This window comes from Microtus pennsylvanicus, chromosome 20 (genome assembly GCF_037038515.1).
Source record: "Microtus pennsylvanicus isolate mMicPen1 chromosome 20, mMicPen1.hap1, whole genome shotgun sequence".
NCBI classification, from domain to species: domain Eukaryota; kingdom Metazoa; phylum Chordata; class Mammalia; order Rodentia; family Cricetidae; genus Microtus; species Microtus pennsylvanicus.
In genome coordinates this window covers 20219455-20239136 of record NC_134598.1, presented here as the reverse complement: position 1 = coordinate 20239136, position 19682 = coordinate 20219455, and the positions used below count along the sequence as shown (strand labels likewise).

General features: G+C 37.0%; 1 protein-coding gene across 2 annotated transcripts in view; it reads right to left on the bottom strand.

Annotated features, from left to right (window-relative positions):
* Positions 1–19682, bottom strand: part of Ptprq (protein tyrosine phosphatase receptor type Q) — a 176388-nt gene that overhangs the window by 37737 nt on the left and 118969 nt on the right. For both annotated transcript variants that reach the window (XM_075954552.1, XM_075954553.1), the window contains exons 29-33: positions 18038–18282; positions 15623–15689; positions 11870–12028; positions 10408–10630; positions 7001–7074 (exon numbers count right to left, since the gene is read on the bottom strand). In XM_075954552.1, coding sequence (XP_075810667.1) covers positions 7001–7074; positions 10408–10630; positions 11870–12028; positions 15623–15689; positions 18038–18282 — 768 coding nt within the window. The remainder of the gene's footprint in view (positions 1–7000; positions 7075–10407; positions 10631–11869; positions 12029–15622; positions 15690–18037; positions 18283–19682) is intronic.

The window sequence follows — 19682 nt, the reverse complement described above, 5'->3', positions numbered from 1 at the left end:
TATATGTATGTTTGTATAGTAACATGTGTGCTTTTTAATAAATAAAATCATAGTCTCAATGTGAGAGAAAGAAAAATAAAGTAAGTTCCAAGAATCATTGGAATGGAATTATAGGCATTGTAAGCATCCCGATGAAGTTGCTGGTTACCTAACTCTTCTCTATAATGTAGCAGGCACTTTAAAAACCACTGAACCTACTCTACAGCCCCTGGTCACATCATTTTTTTTTTGCAGGGGATTGTTCAATAATATCTCAATGATTTGTTATAGAATGAATACATATATCTCTCTAACTCATATGGGAAAGTTTTTACATTCATATGCTGTAATTGGGGGAAATTTTAATTGATATGATTTATAATTTTGCTATAAAAATGTTTCAGTTCAATGACAAAATAAGTTCAAGATCTTTAAAATAAACAAAGATTCATGTTTTATCTCTCTCCTCTAAATTGGTGATTATAAAATGCTGATAAGTTCCTGTGGCTACTGGTAGAGTTGAATGAATACTGAGTTTTAAATAGTCATCAGAATTTCATAGTCCCTAGTATATGAAGCTCCATTTAAAGGATGCTATAAGAGCAAGTGTCTCATATGATATTAACTGTACCTCCTCATTTATTAAAACCCCAGTGCTTTGTTTTATGAATTTTTAGCATGCTACATATAACGAGATATTCTTTTTTAAATTTATATATTTATTCCTTAAAAAAACTATTTTCTCGGATTTTACATGCCAATCCCAGTTCCCACTCCCTCCCCTCCTCCCATCCCCTCCACCTCTCTCCCAACCCCCCACCCCATCCACTCCTCAGAGAGGGTAAGGGTTCCTATGGAGATATTCTTGTCAAAGGAAACAGGAAGGTGAATAAGGAACCTCGTTGATCAGGTGATGGTAAGACACAGAGCCTTTTTCAGAGACAGTTTTCAGAGACCACAAAATGAAATTTCAGACTAGATTGCCATTTCAAAGCACTGGCTCAAGTGAGGAAATGACATGTAATATATTAATAAACAGCGTTTAATCCTCTGAGCACATGTACTAAGTGCCCTCAGGAGGAGATACAATGTACCGTGATTGTAGGGCACACTTTCTGATTCACTGCTATGCAGGAATGAGGTCATTTCTCCAAATCCTGTCATACGAAGTGGGATTCTTTTATGTGGTATTACTCATAATATTCAAAAGCCATTTCCTCCCTAGTCTTGGCCTCTGTTAATTAAATGGCTTTATTTCAGTAATATATTCTAGCACTGCAGTTTAGCAATGTATAATAAAAAGAGCACATTTCTCTTAACTGTTATTTTCTGACTTAAATTAGTATCACTTAATTTTAGCACAGGGATTCAACGTTTTAAAATGAAGACTTTGAGTTAAATGAAAGGTATTATTCTTATGCTACCATATTGGCTTCATCATTCTAGGCTCTTCATTCTGTATACACGCTCTGAGAGTTAACATACGGGGAGACTGTCCTTTCTCTTATGAAATTACTAGTCTTTTAGGATATTAAAAACAACATGAAGAATTAGCTCCAGTTAATTTTATTATTTCATGATTTTTAAAGCACGTGCCCACAAGTGTGTGTGTGCGCGCGTGCGCATGTGTGTACGTGTGTGTAAGAATGGGCAAGTGAAGACAAGTCAGTAGAAGTAAGGGGACAGTTTCTGAAAATTGACCCTACGGTAAATTGTATATCACACTGAGGTAGTCAGGCTCGCCCAGTAAGCTAATATACTCAGACTTATCTTGCCAAAACTAATATCAATATTTTTGAAATATGGTTATATAGAAGGGAAACACGATAAGGGTTTGAGGTGATGCATCTGCTAACTGGCATGATTCAGTATCCTATTCAGTATTCCCTACATACACCATGGCATCATTGCAAAGCACAAATAGGTATTGTTCTAATGGTCAATCAGTTCATTTAAAAATAAGAATGCCCTAAAATGCTCTACAAGCACATTTTCCTACAGTCAGAGAGACAAAATTTTGAAAGGAGAAAAACAGTGCTCATCAGAATGTGAGAAAACAGTCATTTATTCATTGTTAAAAAAATTAAAAAGCTATTGTCAAATCTTTGTTCAGAAACCAAAAGAGAATGAAATACACTTCAAAAACATGCTTATTTCTGAAATGCTAACCTTAAAAGCCAAGATACGATGGTAAAGAAACGAGAACAGCTAGAAATATCTTAAAACGCTGAGATGAGAAAGGGGCCCAGCACAGCAAGCAAGCAGAGGCATCAGTCTCTGGCACAAGGAAATTGGAGGCAGCATCAGGACATGTTGGGTTTTTTTGTTGTTGTTGTTTTGTCTCTTTTGTCTTCCCCATGATGTTGTACAGTAGTTAGTAGCATGACACTGGCCAGAGTCACACTGCCTGGATTGGAAAGCTGATGCCGCCTATGCCTTTGCTAGGTTAAAACCCACTGCGTCAGGTTTCTTGCTTGTGGGTTAGTATTATCTGTAGCAATGCATGCTACAGAGTTCAGAGTGGACACAGGGTTCGATTTCTAAGGCCACTTCCCAGGTTTGAATTTAAGCAACAGTGTCGGGTTTCCTCATTAGTAATCATTTCATACTCGCACAGCCATTCCCTAATCTGAACAAATCTCTCGGTTGATTTATAAAGGAGATATTCATTAGCATCGCCATTGGAGAAATAGGATTTCCAAAGTTAAATACTTTAAGCACGTTCATAGCTATTTTGAGGTATCTAAAGTCAACACATATGAATAGCATAGTAAATATATCTGTGTGGCTGCGGAGTTTGTGAGGTTTGTGCCACACCAACACTATCTTCTGAGTAGATGGACATTCCCTCTGCTTATGGGTGACCTTGCAAAATGTGATCAATGGTGCAGATGGCATAGTAATTCTCTCTTTCTCTCTTACACACACACACACACACACACACACACACACACACACACACACACAATCTTCCTCCCCCTTCTCTTTCTCAGCTTGAATACACCATGACATGTTTTGCACAGTAATTTAATGGTACGTGTTATGACAGCAGAAAGCCATCAGAGAGTCCCTTTGCCATGGGCTTTAGGGTGTCTTCTTGCTCAGTTCTGACAAGGGCCCTGCTAGGTACAGAAAGGGATGTCTGGCTTTCAAGTCACAGAAACCTTCAGCTATTAAATCTTAGAAACTACACATTGCCTACACATAGTCTCCTCAAACTCATATGCCTTAGGAGGAAGATTAAAAAAGCTGGAGAGAGTACATGATGTAAAAGTAAAACCATGTCATTGTTGAAAACGAGAATGCTAGGACTCAATCTAAAGTGAAAACAAAATCAATTAAATACAATTAAAGTAAGGTGTATGTCATTTCGCAGTTACTACTACATGTTATAAAGAGTTCTCTCAATGCAAGATATTCACTAAATTTTAACCCTTTTAGTTAGTTGGTATAAGATGATTTTTCTTGGCCCTTATTTTCAGTCCTATATGCTAACACCCATGAGAAGGACAGCCTTGGCAAATCTCTCAAAATTGAATTATTAGTTGATAGGCTATTCAGTTCAGTGCTTGTTGCCAATGGTATGCAAATATTACTAAATGAATGTTTATCTGCCCATGATTGGATAACCTTGAATGGGAGCTATCCTCCCTCCATGAAGTCTAGGATTACATTCATGTATATGTCTTCAGCAGGCTTGTCGGCAGCGCTGGGTTCCATTGGTCTGCTGTAAGTGATGCCGTCTGTCCTGACTGACGCACGGCATACCTGGGACAGAAAACGACTCAGGCTTCCGTTGTCATCATCTGGTGATGCAAAGGTATTCTTGCACATCCATGTCTCTTTGCTTGCCCCCAGGTGCTCAGGGATCCGTTCCATCCATGGGCATTTTCTCACCACTGAGACAATCAATGTTATTTCCATTCCGAGTCCTTCTACTTCATCTTCTCTGCCGTGCTCTTTTGCCAGGCGTCCTTTTTCTACTCCATGGCCTGTGTTAATGGCCTCCTCTTGCATCTGTCACTGTTCCGATAGCCATTTAAACATTACAGGGCAAAAGCCAATTATAAAACCACTATCCATCAAGAGGGAGTCCCCAAAAGGTCAGTCTAAGAAAGCGTCCAATAGGCCTTCCTTACATGGCTGATGTATGAATATTACACTGAACTTTGAGTCGTTGGATAATGGGTTCCTTCTTGGTCACTTACCAGTCCATTGGGACTCAGTTTGCTCTGTCTGGGCTATGTCCCCCTGGTCACTGCTTTTGTGGCCTTTGTGAAAGCTTCATCTTTCGTCCTGCATCATTCACAGGCTGAAGGCGCCCTCCATTTAAAGGGCACATAGGAATTAGTTCTGGATGATTTGCTAAAAGTAGTCATCTTTCCAAACACAAACAGTATGTGTTTCTGAAACTGGGGCTTCTTTAGCCCCCTCCCTTGGTTGCAGTATACGAAATGAAGAGAAAGCCATTGCTGACAAGTGTCCTTTTAAATTTTTTAATTGATTTTATTGAGATATACATTTTTCTCTGCTCCCCTCCCTTCCTCTCCCCTCTTCTTCTACCCTCTCCCATGGTTCCCATGCTCCCAATTTACTTAGGAATTCTTGTTTTTTCCTACTTCCAATGTATATTAGATCCATGTATGTCTCTCTTAGGGTCCTCATTATTGTCTAGGTTCTCTGGGATTGTGAATTGTAAGCTGGTTTTCTTTGCTTTATGTCTAAAAACCACTTATGAGTGAGTACATATGATATTTGTCTTTCTGGGTCTGGGTTACCTCACTCAATATGATATTTTCTAGATTCATCCATTTGCCCATAAATTACAAGATGTCATTTTTTTCTGCTGTGTAGTACTCCATTTACACATGTTTTCCTTATCCATTCTTTGGTTGAGGGGCATTTAGGTTATTTCCAAGTTTTGGCTATGACAAATAATGCTGCTATGAACATAGTTGAGCACATGTCCTTGTGGTATGATTGAGCATCCTTTAGATATATACCCAAAAACGGTATTGCTGGGTCTTGAAGAAGGTTGTTTCCTATTTTTCGGAGAAATCGTCATACTGATATCCAAAGGGGCTGCAACCAGTTTGTACTTCTACCAGCAATGCAGGAGTGTTCCCTTTACCCCACATCCTCTCCAGCATAAGTTGTGATCAGTGTTTTTGATCTTGGCCATTCTTACAGGTGTAAGAATGCCCAGAAAAATTCTTCACAGACCTCAAAAGAACAATAGTCAACTTTATATGGAAAAGCAAAAAATTCAGGATAGCCAAATAATCCTGTAAAATAAAGGAACTTCTGGAAACATCACAATCCCTGACTTCAAACTCTACTACAGAGATATAGTACTGGAAACTGCTTGTTATTGGCATAAAAACAGACAGGAGGACCAATGGCATCAAATCAAAGATTCAGATATTAATCCACACATCTATGAACACCTGACTTTTGACAAAGAAGCAAAATATAAAAAAATGGAAAAATAGAAAACATATTTAACAAATGGTGCCGGCATAACTAGATATCAACATGTAGAAGATGAAAATAGATACATATCTATCACCATGCACAAAACTCAAGTCCAAATGAATCAAAGACCTCAACATAAAGCCAACCACACTGAACTTCATAAAAGAGAAAGTGGGAAGTACACTTGAACACATTGGCACAGGAGACCACTTCCTAAATATAGCCCCAGTAGCACAGACACTGAGAGAAACAATTAATAAATGGTACCTCTTGAAACTGAAAAGCTTCTGTAAAGCAAACGACATGGTCAACAATACAAAATGGCAGCCTACAAAAATGGGAAAAGATCTTTACCAATCCCACATCAGACTGAGGGCTGTTTTCCAAAATTTTCAAGAAATTGGCCATGAAAAGAACAAATAATCCAATAAAAAAAAATGGGGTACTGATCTAAACAGAGAACTCTCAGCAGAAGTATCCATAATGGCTAAAAGATACTTAAGGAAAAGCCCAACATCCTTAGCCATCAGAGAAATGAAAATCAAAACACTGCCAAGTATCTTGAAACTGTGTTCTATATTATGCCTTTTAGAAAAATGTAAGAAATCATGTCTTCAGACTACATGGTTCCTGATTGTTTTACTGCCCCCCCTTTGTAGGGCAGCTTGTAGTTTTGAGAATTTTTCAAGGTAAAACATTATTATATGATTTCTCACTTATGAAGAATTTTATAGTGTAAGCAATATATTTAAAGAACAAAGCCGGGCGGTGGTGGCGCACGCCTTTAATCCCAGCACTCGGGAGGCAGAGGCAGGCGGATCTCTGTGAGTTCGAGACTAGCCTGGTCTACAAGAGCTAGTTCCAGGACAGGCTCCAAAACCACAGAGAAACCCTGTCTCGAAAAACCAAAAAAAAAAAAGAACAAAATACTTTATTATTTAGAATATCATCAAGAAATGAACACTTTAACAAAATTTATAGCCAGATGTGAATAGTTGGAGAATCTATCGTTTAAAAGGATGTTGAAAATATCAGTTTTCCTTAAAAAGTTATCTTTAAGATACATTTGTAACCAAAGACTATGCAGCCATGGTTTATTTACCAAACATTTAATAATTGTTACCATCATATAAATACATTGATATCATAGGTAGAGGCTCGAAGGATAGCTTGGTGGATAATGTGTCTGACTTGCATAGTAGAGAACCGGATTTCAGATCCCAGAGATCATGTTAAAAGATTAGTGTGCATGGTGATGGTCTGTAGTCACAACACAAGACCCCTGGAGGTCACAAGATGGCTACTATCGGCAAAATCTAAAGGCTCTGAATTCATCAAAAGGCCCTTTCACAATAAATAGAGCAGACAATGATGGAAAGAGACATCAACTTCCAGCCTCCACATGCATATGAACACAAATGCATGCTCACCTGCTATACATTTGCACCCACACTCAAGCAAACATGCATATCTGCATGCACAGATACTACACATGCATACCCATAAAAAAGAAAAAGTAGCGATAAGTTAAACTACAAAATCTTACCTAGAGTTTTAATAGGGTCAGAGTAATCTGAGTCAGTAAATTGTCCCATGACATTTGTGGCTCTAAATTTGAACCTATAAAAGAAAAAAAAAGATTCATCGTAAGATAACTTTTAGGCAATAGTGAGTGGTACTGTTTTTTATTTTTTTTATGAACACATTTGTCATTTATGTTTAGAAAAGCTTCTGATTTCATTGGTTAATTTTATATTCTGGTACTTTGATGATGTTTTTGCTGGTGTTTTACCAGACTTAGGAGTTTTCCAATTAAGTATTAAAGGTTACGTACATATATACATACATACCTACATGCACACATATAATCACGTTATATGCAAATTATGATACTGTGACTTCTTTTCCAATTTTTATTCCCTTTAACCCCTTTACTTGTCTTATTGTTTGAGCTAAGACATCAAGCACTTTGTTGAATAGGTATGGAGAAAGTGGAGATCCTTGCCATATTTCTAATTTGGATGAAAATTCTTTGAGTTTTGTTTTGGATGACATTGGTTGTAGGTTTCCTGTATATTACTTTTATTATGCTGAAGTTCATCTCTTGTACCTATAGTTCCACTAGAACTTTATCATGAATGGATGCTTGATTTTGTCAAAGGTCTTTTTCTATAACTAATGAGATGACATTGTGGTTTCTGTTCTTGAATCTATGTTTTAAGTTATGTTTATTGCTTTACCTATGTTGAACTATTCCTACATCTCTGGGATGAAGCCTATTTCATCAGGGGAGATGACATTTTTGATGTTTTATTTAACTCATTTTGAAAGTATTCTACTGAGAACTTTTGTTTATGTTAGTCAAAGATATTGTTTTAAAATTATACAAGAAAAACAATTTTCATATCCCATTATCTTTTCAAGGAATTATTTTGACAAATAATTATTGAAAATTAATAGTTTATTCATGAAAAATAAATTACAAGACATGAGCTTAAGACTAAGCTATAGTAAGGAAAGGTCTATACTTTAATCTAATCAAGTAACTAATTATCTTGCTCGCAGGCTCATTGACTTTGAGGGGACAATGAGTTGTGATTTGACCAAACTCATGAAGCAGCAGTAGTCGAAGAACATTAAGCTGATAATCTCACTCACAGATATGTTTAAATGGAACAATTTACTATGAATAACAATGTGGCTACTGTAATTAAAATATGAAGCATAGTAACTAGTGTAGCTTATTTTTGGAAATATTGCAGAACCAAAGAACAAAGATTAAGTGGAATTGTCTTGTTCACATGTACACAAATTAAAAACAATAATTGCTATTTTCATTATGTGTCTAATTGTGCTTACCCGTTTTTACAAATATAAAACACAAACAATGCAGAAGATCATCCTTGAAGACACCTGAAATTACCTAACTTGAAAACCAAAATACAACAACCATTCAAATTTATAAAACAAATTACAGTGCATGATTTTTCTCTAGCATTATCAAACTCGTATGATAGCATCTGTTATGAAAGGAATCTTTTTAGAAAACAATATGCAAAAAACAGCAAATAAGAGTAAATATAAAATTTTATCATTTTTAAAATGATGTTTAGTTCAAATAACAACCAAAATTTAAACTAATTGCCTTTGATAATAAATCATTATTTCTTTTTTATTTTAATTTTAAAACAATCTTATTTTACATGCAAATCCCAGTTCTCTCTCTCTCTCCCATCCTCCCACTTCCCCACCTTCTCTCCACCCCATACTCAAGAGAGGGTGGGGCCTCCCATAAGGAATCAACAAAGTCTGTTACATCACTTGAGGCAGCACCAAGGTCCTCCCCTCTGTATCTAGGCTGAGCACAGTATTCCTTTATAGGGAATGGGCTCCAAAGAGCCAGTTCATGCACTAAGGATAAATACTGGTTCTACTGATAGTCGCCCCACAAACTGTCTAAGCTGTAAAACTGTCACCCACATTTAGAGAGCCTAGTTTAGTCTTCCCCAGCTGTCAATCCCACTAGCTTGTGTCAGCTATTTCTGTGGGTTTCCCCATCATGGTCTTGGTCCCTTTGCTTATAATACTGCTCCTCCCTTTCTATGGCTGGACTCCACGAGTTTGGCCAAGTGCTTAGCTGTGAATCTCTGCATCTGCTCCCATCAGATACTGGATGAAGGTTCTATGATTACAATTAAAGTAGTCATAAATCTGATTATAGAGAAAGGACATTTGGGGTACCCTCTCGAGTATTGCTTAGATTCTTAGCTGGGGTCATCCTTGTGGGTTCCTGGAAATTTCCCTAGTACCTGGGAACTTCATAATGGCTAACCCCAGAATGGCTCCCCTTTTCAAGGTATCTCTTTCCTTGTTCTCCCTTTCAGTCCTTCATCCAATTGGATCTTCATCATCTCTCATGTTTTCTACCCACTCCTTTTCTACCCTCCCCACTCCTTTTCTACCCTCCCCACTCTCCTTCTCCCCCCCCACTCCCCTACCATCCTTTCCTGATACAGAAAGACAAACACAGTATGTACTCACTCATAAGTGGATATTAGACATAAAGCAAAGGATAACCAGCCTACAATCTACAACCCCAGAGAAAACAGGAAACAAAAAGAATCCTAAGAGAGATATATGAGTCCCCCCGGAAGAGGAAGAAGACAAGATATCTTTAGTAATGTGGCATTGGGGGGAGGGGGGGCAGAACATTATTTTTCACTTGCCAAATTATTCTAAATTTTCTAATTCTAATTCAGTCAAAAACATTCATAAGGAATTTAATATCATTTTAACTAACATGCTGAAGTGTGAGCACCTACTTTTAAAAATTAGTAATAACAATAAGATTTGGAAAAATCAAGGCTAAGATAATTATCTTCTAAACTGCCAACTTACTTTTATAAAATAATATCTACAATTAAACAGCAAATAATATCAATGAATTCAACAAAAATTAAGAAAGCAATCATTCATATATCTGATGGGATAAAAAAAGAGAGAGGGATTGGTATTGGTATCATAAAAGGAAACCTTAACTAATTGAAAGACCACAAGACTTTCTGAAAGCCTATATACATTATTGTCTATGGTTAAAAAAAAAATCAAAACACTGAGTTCCAACACATCAACCACACTATTAATCTATTAATTACAGAGATAACTAACTTCTCCCACATTGTGTGTTCTCTAGTGCCATATGTTTCAAACTCATTTTAAACAACTTATCACATCAAATCATACTTTCTTTCAGGATTGTATACCTTTCCCATAAATTGGTATGTCTTTGCAATGAATAGATAATGCCTCGTCCAGCTCTTCATTTCCAGTGCATGCACAATCAGGCCCACGATTCCATCACTCATCAGAAGGATGAAAGGATGGACTGGCAGATAGATGGCATACATTAATGAACTTGTAGTGTTGTGAACAGTTGATATAAACTATACTTACAAATATTGCTTTTTTGGTTTCAGAGGGCCATTGCAAATCTTCTCTTCATTGCCAGGGATCATACAGGCATTATCAGCGCCTATCACATAGATGTCTTCATTACCACTGAACTTCGTCTTTCCCTCTATACACGGGGGATTAGGGAATCCTTCGTTTGTAAAATACGGCCTCGCTTTGTTGAAGTATGCATCATACCATTTTGTCACATTTCCATCTTGCTGAGCTAGTAGAAGGGAAAAAGAACACCCACCACAAATCACACTGAAAGTATCTTCACATCAACACAGCATTTTACGATTCCATTAGAGAATTCTAGACGCAGCAAGAGTCATGCCATGAACCATTGGGACCATTCAGTTTATGAACTTGGACAGTCGTCCATCACACAGGAATTTGAAGTACTATAGTTGTGCTGATGTAGCAAATGGGATAGTGGTTCCTAACCTATGGGTTGAGACACCCATAGAGGTTGATCGACCCTTTCACAGGGACCACATATCAGATATTCTGCACCTCAGATAATATCACGATTCGTAGCAGTAACAAAATTACAACTATGATGTAGCAGCAAAAGTAATTTTATGATGGGGGTGTTCACTGCTACATGAAAAAACGATAGTAAAGGATCACAGCATTAAGAAGGTTGAGAATCACTAAAGTAAAAAAAAAAGTTCATCAGTCATGTCTCACTAATGTTCATATTTCTAAAGAAACTATCAAGATTTTCTCTTGGCTCCATCCATTTGTTTGAATGACAAATTCAAGATGTCATTATTATTATTATTATTATTGCTATTTGTACTTCATTCTGTAAATGCATCACATTTTCTTTACCCATCTTTGGTTGAGGAGCATTTGGGTTGAGTGTGGTAACCCAGATCCAGAAAGATAAATATAATATGTACTCACTCATAAGTGGCTTTTAGACATAAAGCAAAGAAAAGCCAGCCTACAATTTACAACTCCTGAGAACCTAGATAACAAAGAGGACCCTAAGAGAGACATACATGGGTCTAATCTACATAGGAAGTAGAAAAGATCTCCTGAGTAAATTGGAAGCATGGGGAACATGGGCGAAGGGGAGGGCTGAGGAAGAGTGGGGAGCAGAGAAAAATATGTAACTCGATAAAAATTATATAAAAAAAACAAATGACAGACAAAAGCTATAAATAAAAGGTTCTATCTTGGCCAAATCAAATTACTCCAACCAGTATGCAAAAATAGATCACATATCATGATTAGGCCTTTTCTTATTTGAGAACAGCATTTTTGATGTAAGTTATTAAAATAATTACTGATAATATTAATAGTCTATTTATAGCCTTAAATTAGTTAGATAATTGATAACCTTAAATTAGTTAGAATCCTGAGTCAACTTTACTTGATAATTTTGAGTCGAACTTCCTTAGCATTTAAAAATTCACATTCTCCAGTCTCCCAAAGTAGACTGAATCTGAGCTACCTCCTGTTTCTGCCACCAGCACTTGGACATTTTTGATTGGCCCATGATCATCATTGTAGTAGCATATCGGCATTCTGATTGTAATTGTTGTTGACGTCACGAGCAGTTTTCCTGTGGCATCATGAATAGGGATTGGCTTGGTCTTGGGTCGTGCTGGAGCTAAAAACAGTAAAATATGATTAATTTTTTTTCTGAGCATAAAAGAATAAACTTCACATTCTCATTTCATGCAAGTAACTGACAGAGAAAGTGACAACACCTGCAAACTACAAGTTGTCTTTGGGTACAGTAGATAAACAATAATTATTATCTCATAAAAGTGTAATTATGTATTTGAGACTTTCCTGAGAAACTGGAGCCCAGGTGCAATTTTCCAGACATGCAACTCTTCTTCAAGCGATAAAAACAATCCATAAATGCTGTCACAAATAATTTTCAAAAATTATTTATATCTCAATAACACTTTTGTATATTTTGTGTGTTCTTTTTCTTCACTTTTGTTATTTGGTTGATTACTCCCCATCCTCTTCAGAGTAACTTCTTTTTACTGGTAATCCATATCAAAACCTGAATAACAGGCTCCCTTTGAGTAACGTCCATATTACCAGGTACAATTTCAGATTGATATGTAACAGACTGTTTACTATTGAGTTTTTTAAATACAGATACACCAGGTTTTCCAATTACCCTGCAAATTGGTTTCTTGTGTGAGTCTTACGCAGCCAGAGATACAATGCTAACTCTTGCTTCTTAATGGCTACAGTATGTGGTACAGCTGCATAATATTTCTTCACTATTATTTCTTCAATAAGATTTCTTTATCCTAGAGCAAAAATTTACTTTTTAAAAATAGTATTCAGCATTTTCTATAATAATTAACCTCAAACAGTTGACTTCAGTTGCCCTGTTATTTTAATAGAAAATATTCCAAATCGTAGAATTAAATAAATGTGCATTTTATGTGTATATTGATGTTGCATATATGTAATGTATGCGCATAGGTGCACAACTGTACAGATGTGTACACATAAGTATGTACACTCTTGAGGCAGACTGAATTTGATATTTCATGTCTGCTTTGATCACTCTTGACTTTATTTCACTAGAACCATAAAGAATCCAGCCAGTCTAGGTAGCCAACTTATCCTGGAGATCCTGAACCTCTGCCACCATAGTGCTGGATTACATGCAATCACTATGTCTGCTTGAGTTTTACATGAGATCTGGGAGTTTGGATCTTGTTCATGACATTTGTGTGATAAAATATTTTATCTTTAACATTAGTAGATATTTTAAGATAGATTCAAAGATATCATAATATTTAATATTTTATCAATAAGCACAAAAATTCCCAAACCAATATTTTTTGGGGGTTCTGCTGCTTTCAGTTCTTCTAATAGCTGTGTATGTGTTTACATGTGTGTATACATATGCATATTTATTGTATGACAGTTACATACCCAGACTTCAATCTTTAAAAGAAAATGAAGGAAAGGATCTCTGAACAGTTTCACAAAATTTGCAATATTGTTTCCTTTTAATAGTTGAGAATTGAGCCAACAGATGTAAAATCTGAATGACAGGGTTTGAGTAAAACCTTTTGAGTTGAGTATTTGACTCACTCTTTCTTGTGCATTGGATTCAAAAGCAAATCTCTTAGTTGATACACCACTTTGTTATTCTGACAAGTCAAGGTTGGAATGAGACTGGGTACGCATGCGCATGCGGTTCATTGAGAGTAAACTCTGTGACAAAGGAAGAGGCAAAGCACAGGAGTAGGTTGCAAAAGCCTTCAGCTACAAATGCCTGATGTAGCAGCCACAGAGTAGAGAGAGGGGTTTAGTAGGAAGAGGCCTGGGGCTTTTTTCTTTTCTGAACACTCAATGAGGTCACCAGCAGCCCTCAAGGACAAATTTCAGTAACAGGAACCCATTATCGGGGTGCCACAATGCAACTGTATATTATCTGTCACATAAAAATTTAGCGGGACTGCTTCTAATTCAATACACCATGTAGCTAAGAAAATCACAGGTAGCACTAAAGACAAATTTTCTCTAGGGGAGTTCACCACAACCCCATGCTCTTGCATCTCTCTGTGGGCTTTGGATAAAGAGTGGAGGCCAGAATCATTTTGGGATGGAGGTGGGTGAAACATGTAAAATGGGAAATTTTGGTAAAACAAAAAAATTGTATACACTGTGTTTGTATATATGTGTGCCTATACAAAGGGATGCAAACATTTTTGATGGTATGGCTTCACCTCTCCTTTGTGCTTCCTAAAGTCATTCTGTGAAAAAAAAATTACAGCTGAAACAACTTATGTGTTTGTATATTCCAAGATAGAGAGTTACTGGTCAAAAAACTTAATGTGTATGTGTATATGTGCCTGCCTGTCTGTATATGCACAGTGTGCATGAAGGGACCTGCCCAGTATGAAGAGAGCAAGGGCTTTGGAACCCAGAAGTGAAGTGAATAGGGCACTGCCACCCACAGCAGGTGCTGCAACCTGAATCTAAGGGCTTTGAAGAAGCATCAAGTGCTTTTAACTACTGAAACACTCCTCCAGAATTTATCAAATAAAATAAACAAGGCTTATAAATAAGAACACACCTATACGTATTAGTCATTATTAAAAGATTAAATGTAAAATTGCTTCTGACAATAACTATCTCATACTCTTGATAATAACAAATTTCAGGTGTTGTTTACAGGATTTTTTCAAATGCTCTCACTCTTAATTCTTATAATTAGCAATCTGCAAGGTAGAAAATAATAGCATCTGCACTTTCTAGACTTATGTATGTTGGGAAGATCTTCCAAAGTCAAACAGCAATCAAATGACCAATCCAGGATTCAGTCTCAAGAGTTACCCAAATAGCCTGAAAGGCATGTAGGCCAGCCACTGTACTCTGCTGTCCCTTCCAAAGAAGGGGACATTACACATCTCTTTAGAAAGACATGCTTGGTGGGATTCTACTACAGGTACCCTGGAACAAATCCTTAAGGGTTTTTTGTTGTTGCTTTCATTTTTTTCCCTCTGTCCACTCCTTCCAACCCCCACCCGACACCCCTCTTCCCTAGATCCACTCCTCTTTCATTTCCCTTCAGGAAAAAGCAGACCTCCCAGGGATACCAACTGAACACAGCATAGTAAGTCACAACAAGACTAGGCACAAACCCTCTTATTAGGGCTGGACGAGGGTTTTCTTAAACATCTTGGGACCTTTTTTTTTTCTTTCATTTTTTTTAGTATTTCGTTATGTGATAGAAGTAGCAAAAAAAATGCTTGATTTCAATATCCAGGCAGGCATTTTTTGGTCAAGTGGGCTTAAATTCTGCTTTGGGGTCTTATGGTTATTTGCTAGAGGAGAACTTTACTAAAATACCCGCCAAAATAATGAAGCAGTAGATATAGGTTAAAGTTAAAATTACAAGGTTGCTTATGTGGGGGTTTGGTAGTCACCTGAGCAAAATCCAACTCCTAACAAAAACAGAGATTTAAAAACCTCTCTTTCCAATAAAAATAAAGTTTAGGTGACAACCTTTAAGACAGACATTCTCTTCAACAGTAATTCATGTCTTCATTTTGATGCTTAAACCATACTTTTAATATGCACCCACTATTGCTTAATATACAAGCACATCACATGCATACACATCAAGCAAAGGTTGGCCTCCTGCACGTGATTCAGATTACAATCATCATCTGGTTAAAAGAAAACAACAGTTTAATGGAAGGCAGTTCATTTGTACCTTTAATATCCATGGTTATTCGCATCTGCACTTTTGGCCCAGCGCCAGCACTGTTGATAGCGTAAACCTAAAGCAAAGAAAGGCTTTATCACAACTCCAAGCTTTCTGTCTATGCACGTGCAAGTGAGCATGGTTAAAAACAATTAAAAAAAATGATCCCTTTTAAAAAACAATTGTATCTGCCTATTAATTATATTTTCTCAAACCTGCTTACTACCATAAAGATCATAAGAACATGAACGATCAAGAGTTTCTTACAATTAATATTCTGGAACTAAATCGTGAGACTAAATGCTGACACAAAGGTCCCAGCACCAAGACCAGGATGGCTGGCTGCCATTTGAACCCATGGGAGGAAAAGAGTAGACAACCACCATGCTTATCCTACCTCACCCTCGACTCTAACATCTGTTACTTCTCTCTGTAGCTAGCACATTTTGCCCTCCTTTAAATCCATATTCAAGATCTTCTTCTTGTGTCGGAGATGAAACCCAACTCCTCCCGCCTCCCCATTTTCCTGTATTAAATCATCCTCCTGAAAGTTGGCCTTTATGCCCTTCTTCACCCCTGCCCCAAAGTATCCGATGCATAGCCTACATAATGCGGCATATACTCATAAAACATTTCTGTTTGTGTACACAGAGGGTGATTTACACAAATGGGAGTCCTTTCAATTAGCTTTGTGCTCAGGAAGCTGAAGACCCAGAGTCCCCGCTTTCACCTCATCTAGCTGAAGAAAACAAAGACCACAAGAGTAGCCCAACTTCCTTGAAATTAGTAAATACAATTTGGCATATATAATATAGTCTCTGGAATGAACTCATATATTAATGGTCCATCCTTTCCTTATGTCAATATTTTGGAAATATTTTTGTTGATAAATACATGGTATACGGTAACTATATTAAATAAACAAGTCTTATGAATTTTGGTTTCAATAACTGAAAAAAATTGGGGGCATCTGTAACATTTAAAAAGGAACTATTCAAAATAAATGATTTATTTCTTTAGTATATGACTTAAACTGTGGTGATGAGTAAAAAGAACGGTGAGAAAAGAGGAAGCACTTCTTAAATAATAAGATGCATAGAAGTTACTTAGACATCTAAATAAATACAAATATTCACGATAAACTTCAATATCCTAAGATGGTGTCATTGAAACTTGCAAGTAGTTACATTTTTCCTTTAGAGACCAGCTGTGTTTTGTTTTATTTCTTCTGTACTCTTATTTCAGCAGCCACATTGATATAGCATTTTTTTCTATACTACCACTGTAAATAACGGTTCCTCCCAACATGTCCTGCAAAAGTTTCCTTTCCTATCCCCAAGTTTTAACTTGTAAAAGTGGACTGTCAATCAACTTTTGAAGAAGTTTCCCAGATGGATATAGAAACCAGGATTTGAACTGGGGTTCAAATGACCACTCATTTTTCTAATAGATGTTTCATTAAACTTAACTGGAAATGCAAGAAGAACCCCCAGGAAGATAGAAAATTGAAGCAAGGAACAAATTTACCTATTATGAACAATATTCTTATATAACTACATTGATAAGTACTAAGAATTACTTTGAGGGAGGGAAACTATCCTAGGGATTGTTATAATGGATGATAGGTTACTGAAATGTGATGTTTTTGAACCAAAACAATTTTGCTTATAATCCCTAAGGGGTGATAAAAATATTTATTCCCTTCTCAGATCTTTGACGGAGTTCAAGATTATATAATTGTAGTTACTCTCTACATTATTTAGACTCCTTGAGATAGAATGTTTAGCAAAACTTTTGTTCTCAATATCGTTTGTTATATTTATTATTTGTTATTATTGTATATAGTTCTATTTGGTTTAGTTCTGTCTTATTTAGACAAAAAGGGGAGATGTAGGGATAAGCCCCGCCCTTTAGGGGGCGTGTTCGCCTCTCTGCTTTCCTGGTCTCTGCAGGAACGGTGGTTCTGTAAGTCTATTTCTACATTAAAGATATATATATATATATATATAAGAAGCATGGGAAAAAGTAATTTGGGTATATGCTCATACATGTGAACTTGCACACATGTTTCTGCATGTCTCACATCCTTTATAAAATTATTATTAACATCCAGCAGAATCACGGGCTTTAGAGAAAGAAAATGACAAAATGGCCTGTTCTTGCGATTTTCTTCAAAATTCACTTTTGCATGTTCCATTTATAGTTTTCTTTAGGGCAGCAGTCACTCTGCATGTCACTACTCCTTTATGTTTAATGTTCATTTCCTTTCTTTATTACTGCATCCTCGCTATTCCTAGAAAGGGCTCTTAGCTAATAGTACTTGCTGTATTTTATAAGGAAAAAGGCTGAAATGTGCTATGCAGACATATTTCGCAGTGCTGACTTTACAAACGGGCTGGGCAGCGCCAAGCTACAGCTGCTTACGCTGATGTTGTACGTATGTCCACCTTTCAATCCTTCTAACACTGCGATGACAGACGTGTCCGTCTTCTGGATAATGCTGAGGTTATGAATCTGGACAGCAGTCGGGTCATCGTCTCTGTAAACCAACGCTTGGTATACTTGGATATTTCCGTTGGGTTGAGAAGGCGGAAGGAATGTTAACTGAAACTTTGTTACTTCATCTGGTATCTTCTGAAATGTCATATTGTTAGGTGGGTCCTTGGGCACTAGAAATGAGAAGTTGACAATTATAATTTTTAAATCGCAATATAAAATATATTTCCTTCACACTTCTGTTTTGAAAGGCTAATTACACATACTACCAAAATCATGTATTCTGGAAACTAGAAAAATGACCAAGCACACTGACTTTGTTTCCTAGAAATTCCATTGGTACTTCAGTTTGTTTATTTTCCTTGTGCGGGAGCTCTGCGTTCACAATTGGAGATTAAAGCCAGCACCCCCTATTTCATTAGCAGGCCAACTTCCACAGGACATGCCTCCTCAATCACTTTATTCAAAAATAAAACAGATTCATAGGAAGTTGTCACCAAGAGGATCAGAGCCCCGTGTAACCTTCCTGCAGTTCCCCGTGGTGACACTGCATATGGATTTATTTAGCTTTATATATATGCTAGAAAACAGGCATATATGTGATACAGGCCTTGTTCTGTTATCACCAATGTTTTCATAGTTTTGTGTGTGATTCAATTTATGGAATTGTAAGCCATATATAAATTCCTGCAATTACTAACATAGAAAAGATAGAACTGGCCCATCACCTAAGAACTCTTACCTTCCATGCCTTTGTGTTTTTATTACATGCCTCCCTGTAATAGAAAGTTTTCATCTCTGTTGTCATTTCCAGCATATCGATAGTGTGATGGCTTTGAGGTGTGTGTGTGTGTATCTCAATATTTCAGCCTTTTGCAAAAAGCTATTTGATGTGGGATTTCCCTCTATTTGCTGTAAATATGTTTTATTATCGATGGTTAACAAAGAATCTACTTTGGCCTATGGCAGGGCAGATTATAACAAGGTGGAAAATCCAAGCAGAGATGGAGGAAGAAAGAAGGCAGTGTCATGAAGATGCCATTTAGCTGCCGAAGTTGAAAGACATAGCCAACCACCAAGGAAACCGGAAGTAGAAAATGAGGTAACACCACGGTCATGTGGCAATGCACAGACTAATAAAAATGGGTTAATTTAACATGTAAGAGATAGCTGGAAATACTCCTGAGCCATTGGCCAAATAGTGTTGTAATTAATATAGTTTTCATGTGATTATTCAGGTCTGGGTGGCCGGGAAACAAAGGCATAATCTCCTCCTATAGTTATTTCTCTGTTTTTTTTCTGATAGGTAATCATGTGGGTGCCGTGTTGAGCATGCGGAGGGCAGAAAGCAGTTTGCAGGATTTTGTCCTCTCCTTCCAACACGTGGATCCCTGGGATGGAGTTCTGGTTATTAGTCTTGGTGACAAATATCTGTACCCTCTGAGTCATCTTCCCAGATGTAGTCTCCAACCACAGGAGAAAGGGACAGTAGCCTTGATTGTCATCAAGAAGTGTTTCATTTTGTGGCTTAATTGATTTGTTTAACAAGGAAAGGCATCTGTGCTGTTTGTAG